This window comes from Spea bombifrons, chromosome 3, assembly GCF_027358695.1.
Source record: "Spea bombifrons isolate aSpeBom1 chromosome 3, aSpeBom1.2.pri, whole genome shotgun sequence".
In the NCBI taxonomy this organism is placed as follows: Eukaryota; Metazoa; Chordata; class Amphibia; order Anura; family Pelobatidae; genus Spea; species Spea bombifrons.
The window spans coordinates 12,110,001-12,130,644 of NC_071089.1; the positions used below are offsets into that span (position 1 = coordinate 12,110,001).

Genomic DNA, 20,644 nt, shown 5'->3' on the forward strand with positions numbered 1-20,644 from the left:
TGCGTACTAGATATATCACAATAAACATTTTCGTATCAAATGTTGATATACATAGTGTAAATTGCGCGTATATACAAATAATTTCCTCTGAATTCTGTACACATTGCTTAAGCATTTCGGGTGGCATCCTGGAAGAAGAAGTCCATATACCGGCTTTGACATTCCCATGTTTTAAAATACAGTACCATGTTAATTGGAGAAGAAAAAGCCATCTAACTTACAGTAAAACCATCTTTGTAAATAGCTAATTTCTCTATTTTAATGCAATATCTATCTACGAATCAAAACATCTCGTATTTTAAAGCTTATTATACAAACAATGATCACGGCAGGAAGAAAAGCGTAGAGCATTAAGAAATCAAACGTGATTCTGGAAGGACCCCCTGGATAAGTCATGTCGATGTAGTCGTTGCCTTTTGTGAATACGCACTGGGGGTTTGATGAAATGTTTTTTCCACCTAACAAATAAAAGAAATTTTAACGGGGGGTTAACTAAACAATGTTCAAGTATTAAATGGATGGCAATCAGCATAAATTAAGATTATGTAAAATATCTCATTTAACAAATGTTTGCTTATCCAATATATTCCTGGATTTTAACTCTTTATATTAAAGTAGTCAGAATAAAAGCGCTGTGCAGGATTGTATCCACTAAAATCTCATCACCTTAAATATGAATTATGGAGAACCAGCGCCGTCACGTTTATTGTACAGAACAGGCTGTTTAGTTTATGAATAATCACCGCGTCTCGTCGTCTCTGTCCGAGTAACTAGATGGCTCGCGGTAAAATGTTTATAACAAACGTAGGAATTATTTCTGTACAAGTTTATAAAATATACAACGCTGCTTAATTTTATGATTAGCTCACAATATTCAAAACGATAAATAAAAATGCCATTAACTTACCGCAGGTGAAGTTCAAATCATAAAACTCATTGACCACTAATAATTCACAAGCATATTTTTGATAGGTAATGTAGCTCAGCAGCTGAAATACTTGAGGCATTTCTTGCAAACTTCTGGAAAACGAACGACAAAAACATATTTCGGTAAATGATTTGTTAAACAATTATGATTGACTTGCCAAATACTAATCAGAACACACAATGGAAGATTAAAGGCGGCTTTCATGATTATTCGTGTATTTAATCCTAAAACAGGCAGGTTTATTTGTCAAGGACAATTTTCAAAGGATTACCTTAAAATTCCGGATCCCACAAGAATCCCCGCAATGTTAAGCAGGGTTACGCCAGCATTTACTATGTTAGGGTTGTTTACGACTCCAAGAACTGCAAGAGTTAATAATTCACCCATCAGATGGGGAACCACATTTATAGCAAAGAAGCAGCCAAAGCGTATCGGCTCAGGATACAGTCCAATGGTCCTGGAGAATAAATATAGGGGGTATTAATAAAAAAAAAAAGGTTTTTAACTAATTTTACGACATATAATTTGACTTACCAGTAAATGAAAGCGCTAAATATGGCCACGCTGAGAATGCTGAATGGCAGGATGTGTGCGATGTAGGCTAGCAGGATTTGCCACTTCTGGTAGAGCCCGTCCTTGCTTTCCTGGTCACTGATGGCACGTAGAGCAGGGACTGGGGACAGAAAGAGACTTGGTGACGTTTACTATATCATTGGGGCTTCTAATATTTCCAAAACAGAAAAAAATGACTTGTCTGGAACCTGAGTGGATATAATGGGAACAGCTCATTTATCAGTTTATTAAAGGGGCTGTTCCACCTACTCTGCTGCATTTAAGATAATCTTAAATATGTAATTCCCAGTACTGCTAAATGAGCAAACCCATCCCAGAAATATTTTCGTAATAAAAATTGTTTTCCTGAATCACAATTTTGCTATGAACACTTAAAGCTGCTGTTCCACATAGACTCCTTTTCCCCAAAATGTACAAAATACTTATTATTATTATTATGTACTACTATAATAAATAAATGTACAATATAAATGTTTTTTATTTAAAAGTTTTCAGTGGGATTTGAATTTGTTCCCTCCTCACTGCTCTGCTCTGCCTGGCTGACAATTTCTGACATCCCAGAAGGCTTGAGGGTCTTCTAGTTTAAAAGAGAGCTTTGGAAGAATAACAGAATTGTTTGTAAGCTGCTCCTGTATCCCATGAAGCCTTTTAATGCAGTTTTAAGTGACGGGGAACAATAAGAAGAAAAATTCAATGGCTGATGTGTTTCTTCTACTTCTTTTTACATAAACCAGCACTTATCTGGAGCTTTCTTTTGAGGCACCCCAGGTGGAACAGCACCTTTTCTCATGACACAAAAGCACTCATGGGTTGTGGTCATAGAAACTGATAAAAGCTGCCTTAAAAATTTCTGAGTTGTTTTCATGAGATTAAACCTTCAAAGGAAACTATAAAACAACAGCTCTGCTAAGGTTTATTTGCTTTACAACACCTTTCTATAGACAATATTTCCCAATGAACTGTATAAATAGTCATACAGGCAGGTCCGTACCCGGGAACAGCAAGCGAAGTGTCAGATTGACAAGCAGTGCATTTCTCAGTGTAAAGGGGTGAAATTATCATCTAAAATAGGTGTATCCCTGTTATAGTTACCGTACATTGAATTTTATGTATTTATTTACCATAACAGGAGCCTTCATGTTTATATGGAAAATATTAATTGCAAAATGAATTATTCTTTTCTTCCATCTAATGAGATGACCTCACTGGAATAATGCATTTCACGCTCACAGGGTATTGATCTATATACACACCTATGGAAACTGCTACTCCATTGTCTAGCGACCAACACGCTGTTCTGTTGCACATTAATCAATAGTGTCTGCGCATTTTCCCTATTTTAATTCAGTTCGCCAGTCCTAAAACCACCAACATTCCAAAATGTCTTAATTTTTTTAGCACAATGGCTCTTTATCTATAAAGATATTCAGAATGGATTAATGCCCAACGTCTCTCTTCTTATTCTCTGTGTCAAAATTATAAACAGATTGAATATTTTGGAATATGTAAGTAGGAGACAATATTAAAGGCTCTATTTTCCCCAAACATCTTGTTTTCAGGAAACACATTATTACATATATATTATTTTAAAGCCACACATGAGTTTGTCACAGTGCTATATAAAGGTATATACTGAGGACGAGCAGGTAAATGTAAAAAGATCACCGTAACTTACACAAAGCAACGGCGTTGAGTAATCCTGTGTAAGGGGTTGCTCCAAGACATTGGTAGATAATGCCAATGCGGTCTTGAACTGCTCCCTTAAGGACATCGTTATTTAATCGAATTAGGAAAAATGCAATAAATAGGCCAAATATCAAGTTTTGGGAGAGCCTCATGAGAATACCAATCTTGTTCCTTGATAAATTTCTAACAGTTCTCCTGTAAGTAGAAGAATATATATTTTACATCTATTAAACATTTTTGAATAAAAATAACAGTTTTACATAGGGTAACCTTGGATTCTGAACTACTGCATATTAAAACATGATTTGTCTTATCCCTCGGTACATCTTACATGCCGAAAATTTTAATTCATCTTTTCTTCTCCCAAAAGTTGCAAAGCATTCAAAAAAAGAGCAAAAAATTCAAGAGGCTTTTTCTGCTGATATGAAAACAAAGGCTTACAGCCTATCAGCACCCTCTCCTGTCACATGAAAACAGGATAGATTTTATCTAAACTAATTAAAATATGAACGGATTTGTATTTTTGTGCAGATTAATACTTTGATTAATTATAAAGTATAATCAACAAAATATATGGCATAGTATATTTAACAAATTACAAAAATAAAACCAAATACATATAAATATATAAATTTTTCTTATCTGTAGCCATAACATGCAAAATAGTATTGACAGTTGTCTGACCTTAGTAGGACCCAAAGTTTGCAGAGTTCGTTGGGTGATTCTTTCCTTTTAAATGGGATAGGTTGTCGTTCTTTACTGGCTTTGGAATTGTCAAAAAAGTCCAATGTATTCTGAAAATGTTCTGAGCTTTTAAAGGCCGATACGATGGACTGGACTCTGCTATACGTCTCCAGCTCACGCTCCTTACTTCTTGTGTCCACTGAGGTGAGATCCACTGGAAAAGCAAACACAAGGAAGTCAGGCAACAGGAGCCGCCACTGTCTGAACCGAGCAACACGCGAACCAGAAAGTTTAAGGGAGCAGAATCATGCCCATCCCAAGATGGCTGCCCACATAGTACATACAAAAAATGGGTTTGGTATATAATGTATATATTGAGTATTTAAATCTATAAGCATCATTACATGGGTTTATTCGGTGTGTAGAACAGAGAAATGTAGCATTTGGTAATAAATTAGCCTTAAAATTGCAAATGTCTTTCACTGGAAGTATGGCATTTATTTTACGCTAATCTAAAATCGTTCATAAAACACAATTCCCAATAAACAGAAATGAACTTACACTGGCCCTGTCGCGGTTATGGTAACTGGAAAGCAACAATATCATTACCTAAAATAAGCTAATTTCCATCGATTTACTCCCAGCGTGACAACGGTACATGAAATAAAACACTTACCATAGAAATCGAATGGATTGGAGTGTTCAGGACATTCATAGCCGCATGTATCAAAAAAATCTATCATTTCATTAGGATGGCCGCAGAAAATAAGTTCTCCACAGCTCATTATTGCGATTTTGTTAAAAACCTAGTTTTCAAAAAGAGAAGATTTATGAAAAACGAATGGATTTTAGCTCTATGTAGCAGCTGTATCACAGGTTTTTCATTTCTTTGCCTCAAATGAAACTTTATTTTGGTTCAAGAGCTATTCATATCCCTTGCAGAACCCTCTGCTTCCCATCACCCATTCTTCACATTAATGACCTTGATACATTCAAAACCAAGCTATCATTCTCTTCTAACAAACATTTTTGTAATGCTGGACGACATAATGGCAGCATGTACACCCCTATCTTTATTGTCAAGGAGCTCAAAATGAATATCCTTATTTTCCCTTAAGTACTTGAAGGTATTCTCATTACCTAACAACTCTCTTGGCAACTTCTGAAATGGGTTCATTATACTTATTTTATCTTCCTGAAACCTGGTCATTTTCTAATATGTCTATATAAACACAGCCATGTGCTCTAAGCTACAGACAAATGTATCCAGTTGGAGGCAGTTCCTGCCATTGAACGTTTCGTGGTTCCAAAGATAGACATTACTTCTGGGTTGGGAGTCGTTTGATTACTTTTTTGGTCAAATCATAAATGTGTGGCGAAGATGAGAGCCGTAACTGGAGAATGGAGATCATGATGCCAAGGGCAAGGTCAGAAGTCTCTTCCCAGGCTGATGTCATATCCACTTCCAGAAGTAGAAGTAAGCCCAAGGAGGCACAAGGGCATTGGGACCAGGAGGCTGGAGCAAGTTGTCACCTTGCGCTTGGGGCACCCACCTGTTGCCCTGTGGAAGTGACGGCCCTGCCAAACTGTAGTAACACCCTAGCCTTGGCAGAAATCCCACCCGCTGCATTGCTATAATGGACATTGGTGCAGAAGATACCACAATCTTAAGTGGCCAAGAACTTCTGTACTATTTGAGGTGCAGACCTCACACACGAGTCTTGCTTGGATTCCATGGAAGAAGGAGAAATGGTCAATGAGCTCGCCAAAGTCCACATGAGTGTAAGGAACCCTGAATATCACCAGGCTGGCACCAAATGGAACACTTTCAATCAGGCTGCAATTCAATGAATACCTCTGGGAATTAAAGGGTGTATTTTTACGCTAGTATGTAAAAGAATCATGGTGCAGAAAGCGGGTTTACTTACTTTAAAGAGTTCCGAACGAGGCTGGTGAATGGAGATAATCACTATTCTGCCTTTGCGAGCCAACTCGGAGAGCAGTAGCACGATATTACTTGCTGTCATTGAATCCAACCCAGTTGTTGGTTCATCAAGCAATATAATCTCTGTGAAAAATTGTTTGGAAACCTTAGCAAAAATGAATAGGCAGAAAGCAATTTCAGCAGGATGAGAATGTGACCAAATGTTATTTATTTTTCATTTTACCGAATACATATGTTTCTGGTAATCACCAGTTAGTATAATATGGAAAACATAGCATTAGATATTGCTAAATATGTTACTGGAATTGCTTCTGCAAGCTACCACTATAGGGAGTCATATTTTGAGTGACTGAGCTGATTATTAATTGCAATGCAAATAAAGTCCTTTCCTCCATAGACGTTCATTAGGTAAGATAAGAGCATCAGGCTGGGTAATTAAGACTGAGCCACTCTATTCTATACCACAGGCAGTATGAGAGTCAGAGCGTTTGTCTATTAGAGCCAGAACACATGCAAGTGGCTAATATAAAAATATTCCGTAATATTTTGCAAACTTTAGAACTGTTTAAGAAAACAGCATGATATTTTTTGGAAACTCGTTTTTTATCTGATAAAATAATGTTAGGGGTTCCCGTTTAAATCCAACTCACTGGGATCCTGGATCAGCTGGGCTGCAATAGAAACGCGGCGTCTTTCACCACTGGATATCCCGTTAAAAATACGTCCTCCAATGACAGTATCGGCAACGTCAGTAAGACTTAGTTCAGCCATGACGGAGTCCACCTGAAAGACACAAGTCCCATGTCACTAAGCATACGACCTGCTCATACCTCCTCATTTAAGCAGTCTTATTTGCCATATGTTCTTATGATGACCTTTGGTCCATGTAGTCATAGCTACTGATCACATGGTGATTATATTGACAATATAGACAGCCTGTGAGTGTGACGGGCATTGCTTTATTAGAAGTTAATTTTGAGCCAAAGAGAGTGCCCCATGCAGCCTCATCAACAAATAATGTGTATTGAGGAGTTTTAAGTACTTTAGTATACCTTCTTCAACCTGTAAAAAATAAAATGACTTTGAAACTGCAACCCCAGGGCTACAGCGGAATGCTTTCTCCATGGTCTCACATTTCCCACCACTGATTGGCTGCTTTAAGTAGCCAATCAATGACAGAAAAAGCACTCCCATTGATATAAGTGTTTTTCACTATTATTAGGAGCTATTCAAGTCAAGTGGCTTTTTCTGGTTAATGCCATTGTTATGGGGAGGAATCCCCCATTCATTGGGCTCATGGCGGTGACACCCGGTTGATTCTGTAGATACCTTTTTCTTCAGGGCTTCTGCTGAGTGTTTCTGGAGGGCCAGCATTGCAGTGTAGGTGAGTGTTTCCCGCACAGTGAGGTAGGTGAGCAGCGTATCATGCTGAAAAATAAAGTAACAGACATTCTGTGATTCACGGGATAGTCCCGCAGATCTTCGTTAAGAAGGGACAGTGATGCTTTATGGCAGATGTTGGCAAAAGAGAAAATTCACTCTCCCGGCTGCACTGTGGTAGGGTTACCCACTTGGAACAAACCTGTTCAGATATCTTCCATGGAATAACCATGCAGATTGAGAGAATTCATCAAATTTCTAATGCATAAATGCATTGCTTACGGTATTTTTATCTGTTCACATTATGACATGGGTTTATTTAGTGTTGTAAGATTTGGAAAAACTAAAAAAAAAATGGATGCTACATTCTTAATACCAGACCTGTAATAAAATAATGTTCCAAATTCTTACGCCCAAACCCTCAACTAGCATTGCGTTTACTACACTTGGCTTTTTATTGTTTTTTTTGCAAGAGGCTATATCTGGTAAATCATTCTTCTCATTAGAGGAACTTGCGCAGTCCCAGTATAACGTCCGCCGATCAATCCAATTCTACTGGTGGCTGAGCCAGGTGCCATTCCTGCCGCTCCTCCCTGCACAACGTTACCTGTAAGACGTAGGAGAAACAATCCTGGAATTGTTCTGTTTTCAGCTGAGATCCGTTCACATAAACTTCACCAAGCAAAGTTCCTTTATGCCCTATCCTTCCTGAAATTGCATCCAGAAGCGTAGTTTTCCCAGAACCTAAATCCAGAACAGAACAGAACAGTGCAATTAGAACTTCTTTTTACTCACTTTTAATTTCAATTTAAATTATTATTTGTTGCTGCTGTTTTACAAAATGTGCACCCGATGGATGAAGAGTTGTGCATGGTGTCCCAGTTGGGGTCATCGTTTCATGTTAGCAGGTTTGTGTTTTTCTTACCCGAGTTTCCTAAAATAGCCATGATCTGACCACTCTCCATGTAAAAGGAAACATCTCGTAATATTTGTCTTGTCCATTTTTTGTAATAGGACTGGAAATCCCACCACGGTCCAACACGTTCACTGAAACATATGATATACCCAAAGATTATGATTTCAATCCAACAGAAGAGGAGATGCAATAAGTAATATACATAATATGTATATCTCTGTCTACATCCTTACAAATGATCCTGCAAGAAATATCCTGGCTATTTAAATAGATTGGGTTATTATTTCATTTGAAACCAATTTATATGTCAAGTTTGACGTCAACACTCCAGCCATCATATACACAATAACACATACGATACCTTAACAATCCCTTTACATTTCCACCCGCCATATGCATTTCCCACACTCTCTGCTATTTGCCATGGACATCTCCTGACCCGAGGATTTACTTAGCCCAGTCAGCTGCAGCTCTGTCTCGGCTTCTGGGAGGTGGGCTCTAATAAGACCACCTTCTGCGTACATGTGTGTTGTGCACTTCCATTGATTCCAATGAGCACGCTTTCCTGCCACTGATTGCTTCAAGCAGCCAATCAGTGGAATGAGTTGTTGAACCAGTGAGTACAGAAGCTCCGAAGCTGCAGCTTCTACTTAAGGTAAGTATTATTTTTTTTAATTCAAGCTTAATAAATTAATCTAAGTAATTTCAAATTAGTTTAATATGCATTTATTGTTCAGAGGCCTTCCGAGGACATATAAAAATCTGGAAACATAATGTATATAATAAAAATAAATATATGTAGTTGAAGGAATTTTAAGAAAATGCTACAAATACTTTTCGCAAGTTGTGCAAAAACCGCAGCAAACTGGATACTGTGTCAAAGGGGAGGACAATGCAAACATGCTCCACAAGGATCTTTAAACCCGTGTTGCAAACATAAGCGATTCAGCATAGAAGCCAGAACTGTAACAAAACCAAATCCAAAATATGTGGCTTGTTGCCCAACACTTCAGTGTCACAACCACCGCGGAAAGAAAAGAGGAGATAAAGTCCAGTCTGAGAGAGTACATTACAGGATTACATAGTAAAGGTGAGACTGGACATCACGGCCAGCGTGTATAGTAAACATTTACATATATACTGTAACAGCCGTGACAGGACTGTAATCCTTTCTGGCACGCTACGCTGCTGTTTAGAACAACCTTACGCTGTTTTCTATTTAGAGTGGAAAACATAAAGAATATGTAAAAATATAGATAAACTATATATATCTATATATATATATTTATAGTATAAAAATAATAATTATATATATATAGATTAATAAATGTTAAATATTTTAGTTTGATTATATAAATATGTTATATAATAATAATATAATAAATAAATTATTATTATTATTATTATTATTATATAGCTGTACATCATTCAATGACCTTTTCTCCTAGAACAATACAACGACATCCATCTTGCCCAGACAGTGCTTACAATATGTTCACAACTATAACAATGATACAAAAATATATCATTATTGGTTTATCTCAACCTATATTTCTGCACGCACAAACAAAATCTTCATTATTATTTGAAGAGGGAGTTTAAATACATTGCTTCTCCTGTAACAGCTAAACTATATTTATAAAAGCTCATTTGAACAAAAAAAACATATACCTCATTATTATTGATTTTTACCTTTTTAATACTGTTCCAGCTTGCACTAGTTTCTTTTGTTTTTTTATTTTTTTGACTGCAAGCAAAATTTCAAATTTTTGTATAATATTTATTTATATTATTATTCTGGAAGAACGGTCCATATATATTTAAAGTAGTAATTTCTTCCTTTATCATATTTTTAGAGTAAGCATGTGGAATTTCTTACCTGACGGTGTAGGAGATCCCTTGCACACTAACACTGCACTTGGATCCTTCATTGGATATCGTGGCTTCTGGATCAGATCTTCTGGGGTTCTCCATTGATCCTTGGGGTTCTAGATGGAAGATTTCTTCCACCTCTGAAGGAGCCCAAGTTTCCGCTGTCTCCTACAAGAAAAACAATCACACCTTTCACAGCGATGGGATATATTTTAGTTTAGAACTTCACATTTCAAATTTCCTATCCCTGGATTTAGGGATTTCTCAGCCTCTAGTGATCCCGCTCACCATTCTCTACTGACCTGGAACCTGGCAGACATGGTAAGTTATCTGCTGTTGGCATTAGTTTGGACAGGATTTAATTAGAGAAAGATCCTAATGCTTGTGATTCGTGTATTCCCTTCTAGCAGCATTTATCTTTTATGAAACAAGGTGGTTGGGAAATGTAATTTCATTATCTGATAATACTTTAGACCTCTGAACTGTATCTAAACAGACAGCACAATTTATTAGGTGACAGCACCTTGAGTTGGGCGTGCTTTCAGGAGATAACAGCGACCAGCAGCCTCACCTGCCCGTCTCACATACAATCACAAACCCTGGCGATCGGATGAGAAACTCAATTTAGAACTGGGCTTCTCTCTGGAAGTGAAAAGAACCACTTAGTGTATGTAACACCGGATAAAAGAGAAAGAAATGGATGGGAAGAATACGCAATCTATGGAGCTGGTGAAAAGACAGACAAGATATGCATCATTCCAGGGTCTGCCGGTGAGTAGAAAATGATCGGGACTCAGTTTAACAGCATTTTGATGTTTAGAATGTATAGAGTTCTACTATGTTACCCGTCGAAAAATATGTAAGAATGGTAACTTTGCTAGCTAAATATACGTGTTATTGTACACAACTAAGGCGGCCATCTTGTCTTCAGTTATGTTATTTCATCCAAGGCAGAATTTGTACCATCATTTTGTCATAGAGTACATGGTATGAGAATCACTTTGTTCAACTGGACTATAGATTTTCAGCCAGTTCCAAAGATAGGCGTATATTCCTGGCCAAAGGCATATCCAGAAACTGTTAGTATAACAGGATCCTTTTTTTGGAGGTTTCATTAAGTTAATTTTTTTTTTGTTGTTGTTATTGACAAATCCTTGTCACAAAGATTGTGTTGATTGCTTGAATGAATCTGTATACAGTGAACACTATATATAAAAAAAGGTTTCAGAAATAGAATTATAGAAAAATAGAACATATACCTGTCAAGCAGACACTTGTCCTATAAGTAAGAAGTAACCTCACAGTTTAGTATCTGAAATCTAGTAATACACATTGTGAAAAAGAAGCATTTCAGAAATATTATTAATATATTTTCTATAGCGCCAACAATTCCCGCAGCGTTTCTTACAGTCCATACATTAAAGGGTCTGATAAAACAAGAACTGACAGACAGACAGGGCCCGGCTCATGAGAATATCTATATTATCTACACAGAGGTAGCTTAAAACACTTCTAGGGGGTTTTATTAGCTTGAATAAAGTCTTCAGGGTGGTGTCTTTTTGGTAAATATGCTTTTCTACAACTACTTGAATACACTTTAAATAATGCCACCTCAAAACGATGTTTCTACAGGCCAGCATGATGCCCGGGGAGGACTTGTTTGTAGCCGAAGAAGACAACAGTTTATATTTTACATATTCTGGGACTCCAAATGTGCTTGAGGTTAAGGACCTGCACTACCAGGTGAGATTTACAGAAATAAAATTATTGCCAAGAATGTCAATAATTAATCAAACAATATGAAGTTGTGCCTGTAATAATAAACCACTGCGTTAAATCCCAGAGTTCGTATTAATCTGGCTATCTGTTCTTTTTGTCTTGAAGGTCAATTTAAATGACCAGATTCCGTGGTACGAGAAACTCGCCGAGTTTAAAATGCCCTGGGAATGGGGTAAAGGTGGCGAGACCTCAGCAATGACAAACCTGAACGTGAGGGTGAGCAGCGGCCAGATGCTAGCGGTCATAGGAAACACAGGTACGAGAGCGCTAAAAAATAAATAACAAAGCAAAATAATCAGTCTTTAAAGAGGCGTAATTATATTAATAATAATATTCGGATAGCTTTAAGGGTTTTTAATATTGAGCAAAAGGCTGAGTCTTGCTTCACTGCAAATGTAGTTCATAAAACTGAGTGATTAGTGACTTTTTTATTGGTTCAGTGATGAATCGGAATTCCCTGCGGTCTATCAGATCATTGTCTTATGCTCTGTATGTAAAAAGTATACATTCGTTTTGTATAAGGAACAAGATTTTATTTAATCTATTAGCAATATCATTATTCAACATCAATTCACAGAATATCTACTGCTCTTGTGGCTCAGGAGTGGACATTGTCCTCGACATGTAACTAAAAACGACATTCTGAATCTGTTATCCCAGCAGACTAAAAGCAAACATTTGCTTAAGCTATGGTCTAGATGGAAGGGAATTAAAGATATGTTTACATGTGAGCAATTAGAAAGATATGTTTACGTGTGAGCAGTTACAAACATATGTTTACGTGTGAGCAGTTACAAATATATGTTTACGTGTGAACAGTTACAAACGTGTTTACGTGTGAGCAGTTACAAATATATGTTTACGTGTGAGCAGTTACAAACATATGTTTACATGTGAGCAGTTACAAACATATGTTTACGTGTGAGCAGTTACAAACATATGTTTACATGTGAGCAGTTAGAAACATATGTTTACGTATGAGCAGTTACAAACATATGTTTACATGTGAGCAGTTATAAACATATGTTTACGTGTATGCAGTTACAAACATACAGTATGTTAAGCATGAATATCAACTGCTCTGTGAGTCCCACTTTTGTCAATGGGATTAACACACGACATGTTAAGACGTACTGGTACAAAAGGAGAGGCCCTGCTCTTGTGAGCTTACAATCTATTAGTAGGTTGAGGGGGAATAAGACAAAATGAGATGGACTGCTGGTGTGGCGATGGTTTGATCGTAGAGAGGGTGATATGGAGAAGTAAGTGGTGTGAAGATCTCAAAGGAGGGCATGATGGATGGTTTCTTCGGGGTGCAGGGTGAGGGGATTAGACGGGTAGGCTGTATGCTTCTCTGAATAGGTGGGGGTTTTAGTGTGAACTAAAAGGTAGAGTAAGTTGGGGAAAGTCTAACAGCCGACAGGGTTGGGAGTAACAGAGAATAGATACAGCACAGGCAAAATCCCCGGTACGCGAATGGGGAGAGGTGATAATGGTAGTAGAGATACGTGCAGATTTAAGGGGGCACAGTGTCATTAAGGGCCCTGTAGGTTAGGGTTAGTTTTTATTTATTTATGGAGGGATTATGGGCTAATGAAGGTCTGGTATAGTGGGGCAGCAGATAAGGAGTTATGGGATAAGAAAATTATAACTTTTAGACCACGTTGTAATGCTTTGTGATACACAACGAGGGGACTAAATAGGGACTATCTCCTCTAAATACTCAGGAGGTATGGTAATGGTTTCTGGACCCTTAGATCTAATATAATTTCTTCTAGCAATATACCTTTGAAACGTAACACCTGCTCTTTCTGTTCATGAAGCCTGTGGCAGGACGTCACTGCTTGACATCATTACATGCAAGGACGAAGGAGGAAAGATTAAATCGGGAGAGATTCTAATTAATGGAAAACTCACCACAAAACAGCTGGTTAAAAAGTGTGTAGCTCACGTACGCCAGGATGACCAGCTCCTGCCACACCTGACGGTTCGCGAAACGCTGTCATTTATTGCCAAGCTTCGTCTACCTAAAACATTCTCAGAGTCGCAAAGGCAAAAAAGGGTGAGTGTCATTCAACACAGCCTGGGGGTACTTATGGTGTTTAGTTAAATTACGCATGGACGGATACCGGGGGATCATTTTTGTATCAATAGAGAAGAACATTTAAAAAAATGAATTCTTCTATACTAGTAATAATTGGGCTACTGAAATATATATATAAATATTGCATATTTATGACAACTTTTAATTGATTTAATATATTGTATTATTAATACTATTGTTAAACCATTGCAGAGTATGTTTGAAAAAATACAAGACCATCAATTTTTAACTTTCCACTTTTCTATAATAATAATAATATATTCAACTTTAATTTGATAACACGCCCCTTTATGGAAAGTATCTTTATTTACAGGTTTAATATTATCCAAGGCAATTTATGTTGTGCTGCACATACTGGTGTTTTATAATACTGGAATAGTACAGTTAAGATTCTGCAGTGAATATAAGTGATTATTTTGGAATATCTTTTCCTCTCGGCAAGTGAAAACATTCATCAGAACCATTTTTAGAACAGCTTGGTTTCCATAGGGTCACCAAAACAGAACCTCGTCTCACGTAGAGATTTTTTTTCAGGAATGTTCACCGGTTTGCTAGCGATGTAAATTGCCCTCTAGGAGATTTAGATTATAGAATGAATTACTTTACGGCAGAGGGTACCAAACTCATTGTAGTTCTCATTGGAGCTGTTCGTGTATTAATAGGTGGAAGATGTCATAGCAGAACTGAGGTTACGGCAGTGTGCCAACACCAAAGTCGGGAATGAATACACTCGAGGAGTATCTGGCGGGGAAAGACGAAGAGTGAGCATCGGAGTCCAACTTCTCTGGAATCCAGGCAAGTGCACCTCAAGGAGATGAACACAAACGCAATTCCGCTCTGCATATCTTTATAACATACTCTACTTATAATTAAATAGCACAAGCGGTAGTCTATTAGGGTGTTTCGACTAAGATTACTACATAGACAGGTAACATCCTTACATTTAGAAAGCGTTTTCTGCTATCGACATGTATCATTGCATATATGACGCTCCTTTGATGACGTACACTCATCTATACCAGGTTGGTCAGTATCAGCTGTGAACTATGTTGTCATCAATAGGAGAACCGAATGATGCATTCATGGAATAAGTTACTTAATGCATGGCAGCTACGTCGCTTAGAAATTAAACACCAAAAAAGTTGAAGTTTGTGCCCTTTTTGGCCTTTTGGCACATACTAGCCATGCCATCCTTAAAGTATTTTTAGTTGTGATTGGCTTCTGTAGTATTTGAGTTAACAGGTATCTGTGATAAAAAATAAACTCTTGCGTGTAGTATGTAAGAAGTTTTTGTTGCGACCCATACCTGCCATTTGAAAGCGGGAATCAGAAATCTGTTTGCTGGAATGTGTGGGAATGGGCTTGATTGGTGATGGTTTTTTGCTCCTGCAGGTATTCTGATACTTGACGAGCCCACGTCTGGATTGGACAGTTTTACGGCTCACAACCTTGTGATCACTTTGTCTCGGCTGGCCAGAGGAAATCGACTGGTCATACTATCAATCCATCAGCCCCGCTCTGACATATTCCAGCTGTTCGATCTCGTCCTTCTTCTCTCGTCGGGAACTACTATATATTCTGGAACAGCCAAAGACATGGTCCAATACTTCTCTTCCATAGGATATCCCTGTCCCAGATACAGTAACCCTGCAGACTTTTATGGTAGGTCCCTACCAAATGTACCATTACCCTCCAAACACACTCAGAAGATTGTCTGACATACTATGGGAATTTATCTAGGACTTGTTGGCCAATGTCACCCGATACACCTTTCTTCCAACCTGGATCCAAACACTAGTCTCCTATCCTATACACAGGTCCAAACACAACCTCCTGTGATGTATTAATATAAAATGTGTTGAGGGTTTTCACATACAGAAAGTTTTTGATAAAATGATGAATTATAATGGAGGGTGTTTAATGAACTCTGTAATTTCAGTGGATTTGACCAGCATTGATAAGCGGAGCAAAGAGCAGGAAATGCAATGTCTGGAAAGGACAAGGTCTCTGGCGCAGATTTTTTGGGAAAAAGTCAAAGATTCAGAAGATTTCTTGTGGAAAGGCCACAATGAAGAAAATAAGGAAAGGACGCCCAGCGAGGCATGGTAAATCTAATCTGATCCCATCTGATGTCATGTCTGTAGAAAATAAAAAGGGGAACACAGTCGTAAAACAGCAGATTGGGGGCAAAGAAGGGAGAGGAAAACACTATATATATATATATATCTATATATGATCTTACTGCCCTTGTGAAGAAGTTACAATGTAAATTGGGCAAGTTCGCTTTTTTCCTAAAGTAAATCAATGTAATCAAGGCAGATGTCTTTTGTCTCCTTGTAGCTTTATGAAACCGCACGAAAAAATCATTAATATTGATGCACATGAAACAGATGACCTGCCTCAAGGATTTCACCAATTTTCAGTTTTATTAAGGTAAAATTCTTCTGACCAGTGGAGAAAAAAAACAAAGAATCGCAGTTAGTGGAGTGGGTGGCTCTATTTTACGTATAGAGGATCACTGAGCAGCTCTGGAATAGATAGAAAGATTCTATGCAGATGAAAAATATTAATGGAGTTATTAATTCCCGGATGGGTCCGTCAGAAATAACTATGCCATGGATTAATACTTTTAGGGTTAAATGATAGTGGATTCCGCGTTCCACATAGGAAGTCATTATGTTTTTTTGATTTCATGATTTCATTGAAAATAACAGCTGCATAGCTTTCTTTCTAAAGAGACCATACGTTGCCATAGCCAGTGATGTATCCACGTTGGACACCTTCTTGGGCCTAACCCAGTGAAGCCCCCCAGTTGTCCCACATAACCAAACATGGAGGCTAATATTCCTCGTGCGGATCCCTGGTATATGACATCGTGTCTCAGTGGCGTTAATAATAAGTAGAACGTGCCGCACCAGTAAGGTTATTTACTCCTAGGAGCTTAGGAGTTCTCTCATCGCTGCCCTACCTGCCCACTCACCCAGCAGAACAATCTGCCCCCATTTTTGGCAGATGGCCTGTCACCCCCCAGAACTGCTGCTGCTATACACCAGTAGTAATAGTAACTGGATTTAGCAGTAACCCCGGTGATAATGTAAGTGTCCTTTTTATCCGTAGGCGGCACATTTCCAATGACCTGCGCGACCTGACCACCTTACTTATCCACGGGTTCGAGGCTCTTCTCATGGCGTTGTTAATTGGCTTTTTATATTACGGGCAAGGGGGAAATCAGCTTTCCATACAAGACACCATCGCCCTCCTCTTCATGAAGGGATCGATCACACCATTTGCTGTGGTCCTCGATGTTGTTGCCAAATGTGAGTCCCATCCTGTAGTAAAAAGCTACCTTAATCGCCGTTAGGTGTTTTACCTTAATACCGTTATTCATCATATATTTTGTAAATGTTCCTCCTTCAGGTCACTCGGAGAGAGCTATGCTTTACCACGACCTCCAGGACGGACTGTATTCCATCACTCCTTATTTTTTTGCAAAGGTAACGTTTTCAGATTGCTTCGGTTTTTACTAAATTGAAAAAATAAAGTTTTATGGGAATTCCATGGGAGGTAACTGGGCAAGAAGGAGAGAGCAAGTTTAGTGGATGGGTTTAATAAATAAATATTGGGGAGTTGTGGGCATATCTACCATTAATTCGGGGCCGATGAAATAGTGACACCTAGTTTGTCACATTGTGTATGATGTGTTCCGGAATTCATCAATCATTCCTGTTGGGGATGGGAATCCGTCAATACACGAGACTTTGCTGAGTTAATTGCATCTGAGTTTCACAAACGTAGGGATGGATGGATGGATGGATGGATGGATAGATAGATGGATAGATAGATGGATAGATGGATGGATAGATAGATAGATAGATAGATAGATAGATAGATAGATAGATAGATAGATAGATAGATAGATGGATAGATGGATGAATAGATAGATAGATAGATAGATAGATAGATAGATAGATAGATAGATAGATAGATAGATAGATAGATAGATAGATAGATAGATAGATAGATAGATAGATGGATGGATAGATAGATAGATAGATGGATAGCTAGATAGATCATAGCCTTATTGAGTAATGAGATGATATATTTCAGGCAGACCCCTGTAATAATGATTTTATATGTTTTATTCAGGTCATTGGGGAACTCCCGGAACACTGTGTTTTTGTCATTTTCTACGGGGTTCCAATATACTGGCTGGCAAACCTGAACCCACAACCAGAAAACTTCCTACTGAACATCTCGCTGCTCTTCCTCATTGTGTATTGCAGCAGGGCGATGGCTTTATGGATGTCGGCTCTGCTGCCCACGCTGCAGATGTCCTCCTTTCTCAGCAATGCCCTTTTTACTGCCTCTTATTTGACAGGAGGGTTTGTAATTAAGCTGGAAAACCTATGGACAGGTAGGACTATAAATGAATTAAATAAGCAGATAGCACTTTATTACCTAATAAACTCCACTTTTTCTTATTTGGAATATAGTTGCTTTCCTAAAACCACTATTTGTCAATATTATATTAAAACATTTTGTTTTTACAAATATATTAATTTTTTAATATTATTATTATTATTATTTTACGTTACAGTTCCCTTTTGGATCTCCTTTGTATCTTTCCTCCGCTGGGGTTTCGAAGGTCTCATGCAAGTTCAGTTCACCGATTTGTCGTACGAATTGTCTGTTGAGAACCTCACCATCACAATTCCGGGAGAACTGGTGAGATATGATTAGACTTTCAAACTCTTCATTTCCAAGTTTTATCAACTAACAACCAATTAATGAAATAACTATTTACTCAACCACATTAGAAGGAATCCGGGACCAAATGTCCTTCACTGCCCAATATTTAAGGAGAAATCTATGCATATGGGGCACAAATATTTTATTGCGTTCAATCACAATGTTTCTAACAATTATGGTCATGCCCTCAAGACTTTCATATACCATGCGGATGCTTTTCTTCCTAAAGCACTTTACTTTTCTTTGTTGTAACGCCTTTGGATGGAGTATAAGGAAAGAAATTATACTTAATTTATATCCCTGACATATATAAGAAAATGTGTTACATAGCGGAGCATTCTGTTGTAATTCACTCCTAGTAATTGATACTAAACCCGTCTCCAGAGTATCTAGAATTATGTTCTACGCGCTGTTATATTTGCAATATATCGATTCAAAGTAAGGGAGGACATTTTTAGGTCAACGTCATGTGATAGTTATACATTTCATGTTTATCTTTACAGATCATCCAGAACATGGAAATGGACTCTTACCCATTGTTTTCGTGCTACCTCGTACTTATCGGAATCAGTGCTGGCTTTCTCCTGCTCTACTTCCTAAGCCTCAAGTTTGTTAAGCAGAAATCAAGCCAAGATTGGTAAAACCCAACCAAAAGTGCCAGATCTCTTAGTGATGACCATTCCAACACTGGATGTAATTGTTGAGCCCAGAGCTTTGTGATGAGGTGTAGGAAAACCTTCCAGACTTTAAAGATTCTGAGTCTACAGTGCGGGAAGAAGTTCGGTTTTGTTTAAAGGAACGGTAATAGTGAATAGCGGTAGAGAAGCATATATTGCATATACAGCCATTTCAATGCATTCTCTCATAGTATGCAACCCCATCGCAGCCGGTTTTTAATAAAAAAACACTTTTCCTTTAAAGTACAGCAATCTGTATGAACATATGTTTAGTGGCTAGGGTACTGCACCATATGCTTTTACCCAGCGTGGTATTTATGTCCAATGCTATCCTAGACCTAACCGCAGCAGCTGTCCCTTGTGCCGCGATCCTCTTAAATATGATGAGTATAGAGTCCTATGGAGCCCACCATAGTGTAAAGGGACAGGTTTGGGACACGTGGGACATGTTTGCCTCTGCCCCTTGGACCTGTCTGCCTAAGCCAGTATACGCTACTTTTACCTCTTTGCACCAGAGGTGTTCTTTGTACATAACCCTCAAAATATTGTTTGGTTTTTTCTTTTGAAATATTATTTTGGTACAAATGTAGACTTGTTCCCATTCATATTGGAATTGACTTATTATAGCATAATTGGTTGTATTGTACGACTGGCAGCGATATTTGAGTTCCAACAAAAGAATTATTGCTGGCTTTTGTAAATAGCATATAGTTGAAACGTAAAAAAAAGTATTTTTTTTTTTTACACTAAAATGTACTAATATAAACGGCTTCTTATTCTAGAGTAATTATAAGAATAAAAGGGATTATTTTGGTTGTACAGTTGTAGTATAAGATGGAAACTTAAATAAATACATAATAATAATAATAATAATAATAAATATTGGATGCGGTTATAAATATGATTTGTGTTGTGTATTGCGTACCGGCCACTGGGTGGCAGTAAAATCCTAAATTTGGAAGTTGCAGGACAACCCTTTGATGATAAACACATTTCCCCCCAAAACAAGGTTATATTTTAGTTTTTATGTTTGTATGTAAGTATTTTGTATAAATTACCTAAAAAAATAAATAACGAACAATTTATCTAATAATACATATTTGTAGGGTCCAGTGCAATAAAATTCATAACGGTTTCTGTTGTGGCGTATGTTAATATCACTAATTATAAAAAATAACTGTAAACCATTATATGTCCGCTGGAAAAAAAAAGGCCAATACAACTTAATCACATTATGAAATGTAATGCGGGTGTCTGTTCCCATCATACACTTTGTTTAGTGATTTCACATACATGGTTAATACCCCTTTATGTGGAAGGTGTCCAAACCTGTGGGTGTGGCCAGAGGGAG

At 37.7% G+C, this 20,644-nt stretch overlaps 2 protein-coding genes across 3 annotated transcripts; one reads left to right on the plus strand and one right to left on the minus strand.

Moving 5' to 3' along the window:
- Positions 1 to 237: 237 nt before the first annotated feature.
- On the minus strand, positions 238 to 10,416 carry ABCG5 (ATP binding cassette subfamily G member 5). Of its 2 annotated transcripts, none has more exons than XM_053459396.1 (14): positions 10,287 to 10,416; positions 9,992 to 10,152; positions 8,122 to 8,243; positions 7,804 to 7,940; positions 7,146 to 7,244; positions 6,467 to 6,599; positions 5,800 to 5,939; positions 4,548 to 4,677; positions 3,872 to 4,085; positions 3,177 to 3,382; positions 1,463 to 1,601; positions 1,200 to 1,385; positions 908 to 1,020; positions 238 to 458 (listed from the first exon to the last, which is right to left on the minus strand). In XM_053459396.1, the coding sequence occupies exons 1-14, from the start codon at positions 10,302 to 10,304 to the stop codon at positions 271 to 273; spliced, it is 1,986 nt and encodes a 661-aa protein (XP_053315371.1). In that variant the 5' UTR covers positions 10,305 to 10,416; the 3' UTR covers positions 238 to 270. The 2 variants fall into 2 exon arrangements, with proteins under 2 accessions (XP_053315371.1, XP_053315372.1); XM_053459397.1 differs by having other exon boundaries at positions 9,992 to 10,173; positions 10,287 to 10,413.
- On the plus strand, positions 10,275 to 20,428 carry ABCG8 (ATP binding cassette subfamily G member 8). The gene is made up of 14 exons (XM_053459395.1): positions 10,275 to 10,305; positions 10,498 to 10,755; positions 11,617 to 11,727; positions 11,869 to 12,019; positions 13,587 to 13,825; positions 14,530 to 14,662; positions 15,260 to 15,529; positions 15,807 to 15,972; positions 16,208 to 16,300; positions 16,985 to 17,184; positions 17,285 to 17,361; positions 18,014 to 18,281; positions 18,465 to 18,592; positions 19,120 to 20,428. The coding sequence occupies exons 2-14, from the start codon at positions 10,681 to 10,683 to the stop codon at positions 19,255 to 19,257; spliced, it is 2,049 nt and encodes a 682-aa protein (XP_053315370.1). The 5' UTR covers positions 10,275 to 10,305; positions 10,498 to 10,680; the 3' UTR covers positions 19,258 to 20,428.
- The last annotated feature ends 216 nt before the right edge of the window (positions 20,429 to 20,644 follow it).

Bases quoted from the DNA above. Each gene is read 5' to 3' on its own strand.
- ABCG5 (XM_053459396.1), bottom strand. The intron at 6,600-7,145 runs GTATCTACAGAA...TGTGTCTTTCAG, and splicing joins CAGAAGCCCTGAAGAAAAAG to GTGGACTCCGTCATGGCTGA. The intron at 1,602-3,176 runs GTAAGTTACGGT...TTCTGTCCCCAG, and splicing joins ACTCAACGCCGTTGCTTTGT to TCCCTGCTCTACGTGCCATC.
- ABCG8 (XM_053459395.1), top strand. From the start codon at position 10,681: ATGGATGGGAAGAATACGCAATCTATGGAGCTGGTGAAAAGACAGACA. The intron at 13,826-14,529 runs GTGAGTGTCATT...GTGTATTAATAG, and splicing joins AGTCGCAAAGGCAAAAAAGG to GTGGAAGATGTCATAGCAGA. The intron at 17,185-17,284 runs GTGAGTCCCATC...TTCCTCCTTCAG, and splicing joins CCTCGATGTTGTTGCCAAAT to GTCACTCGGAGAGAGCTATG.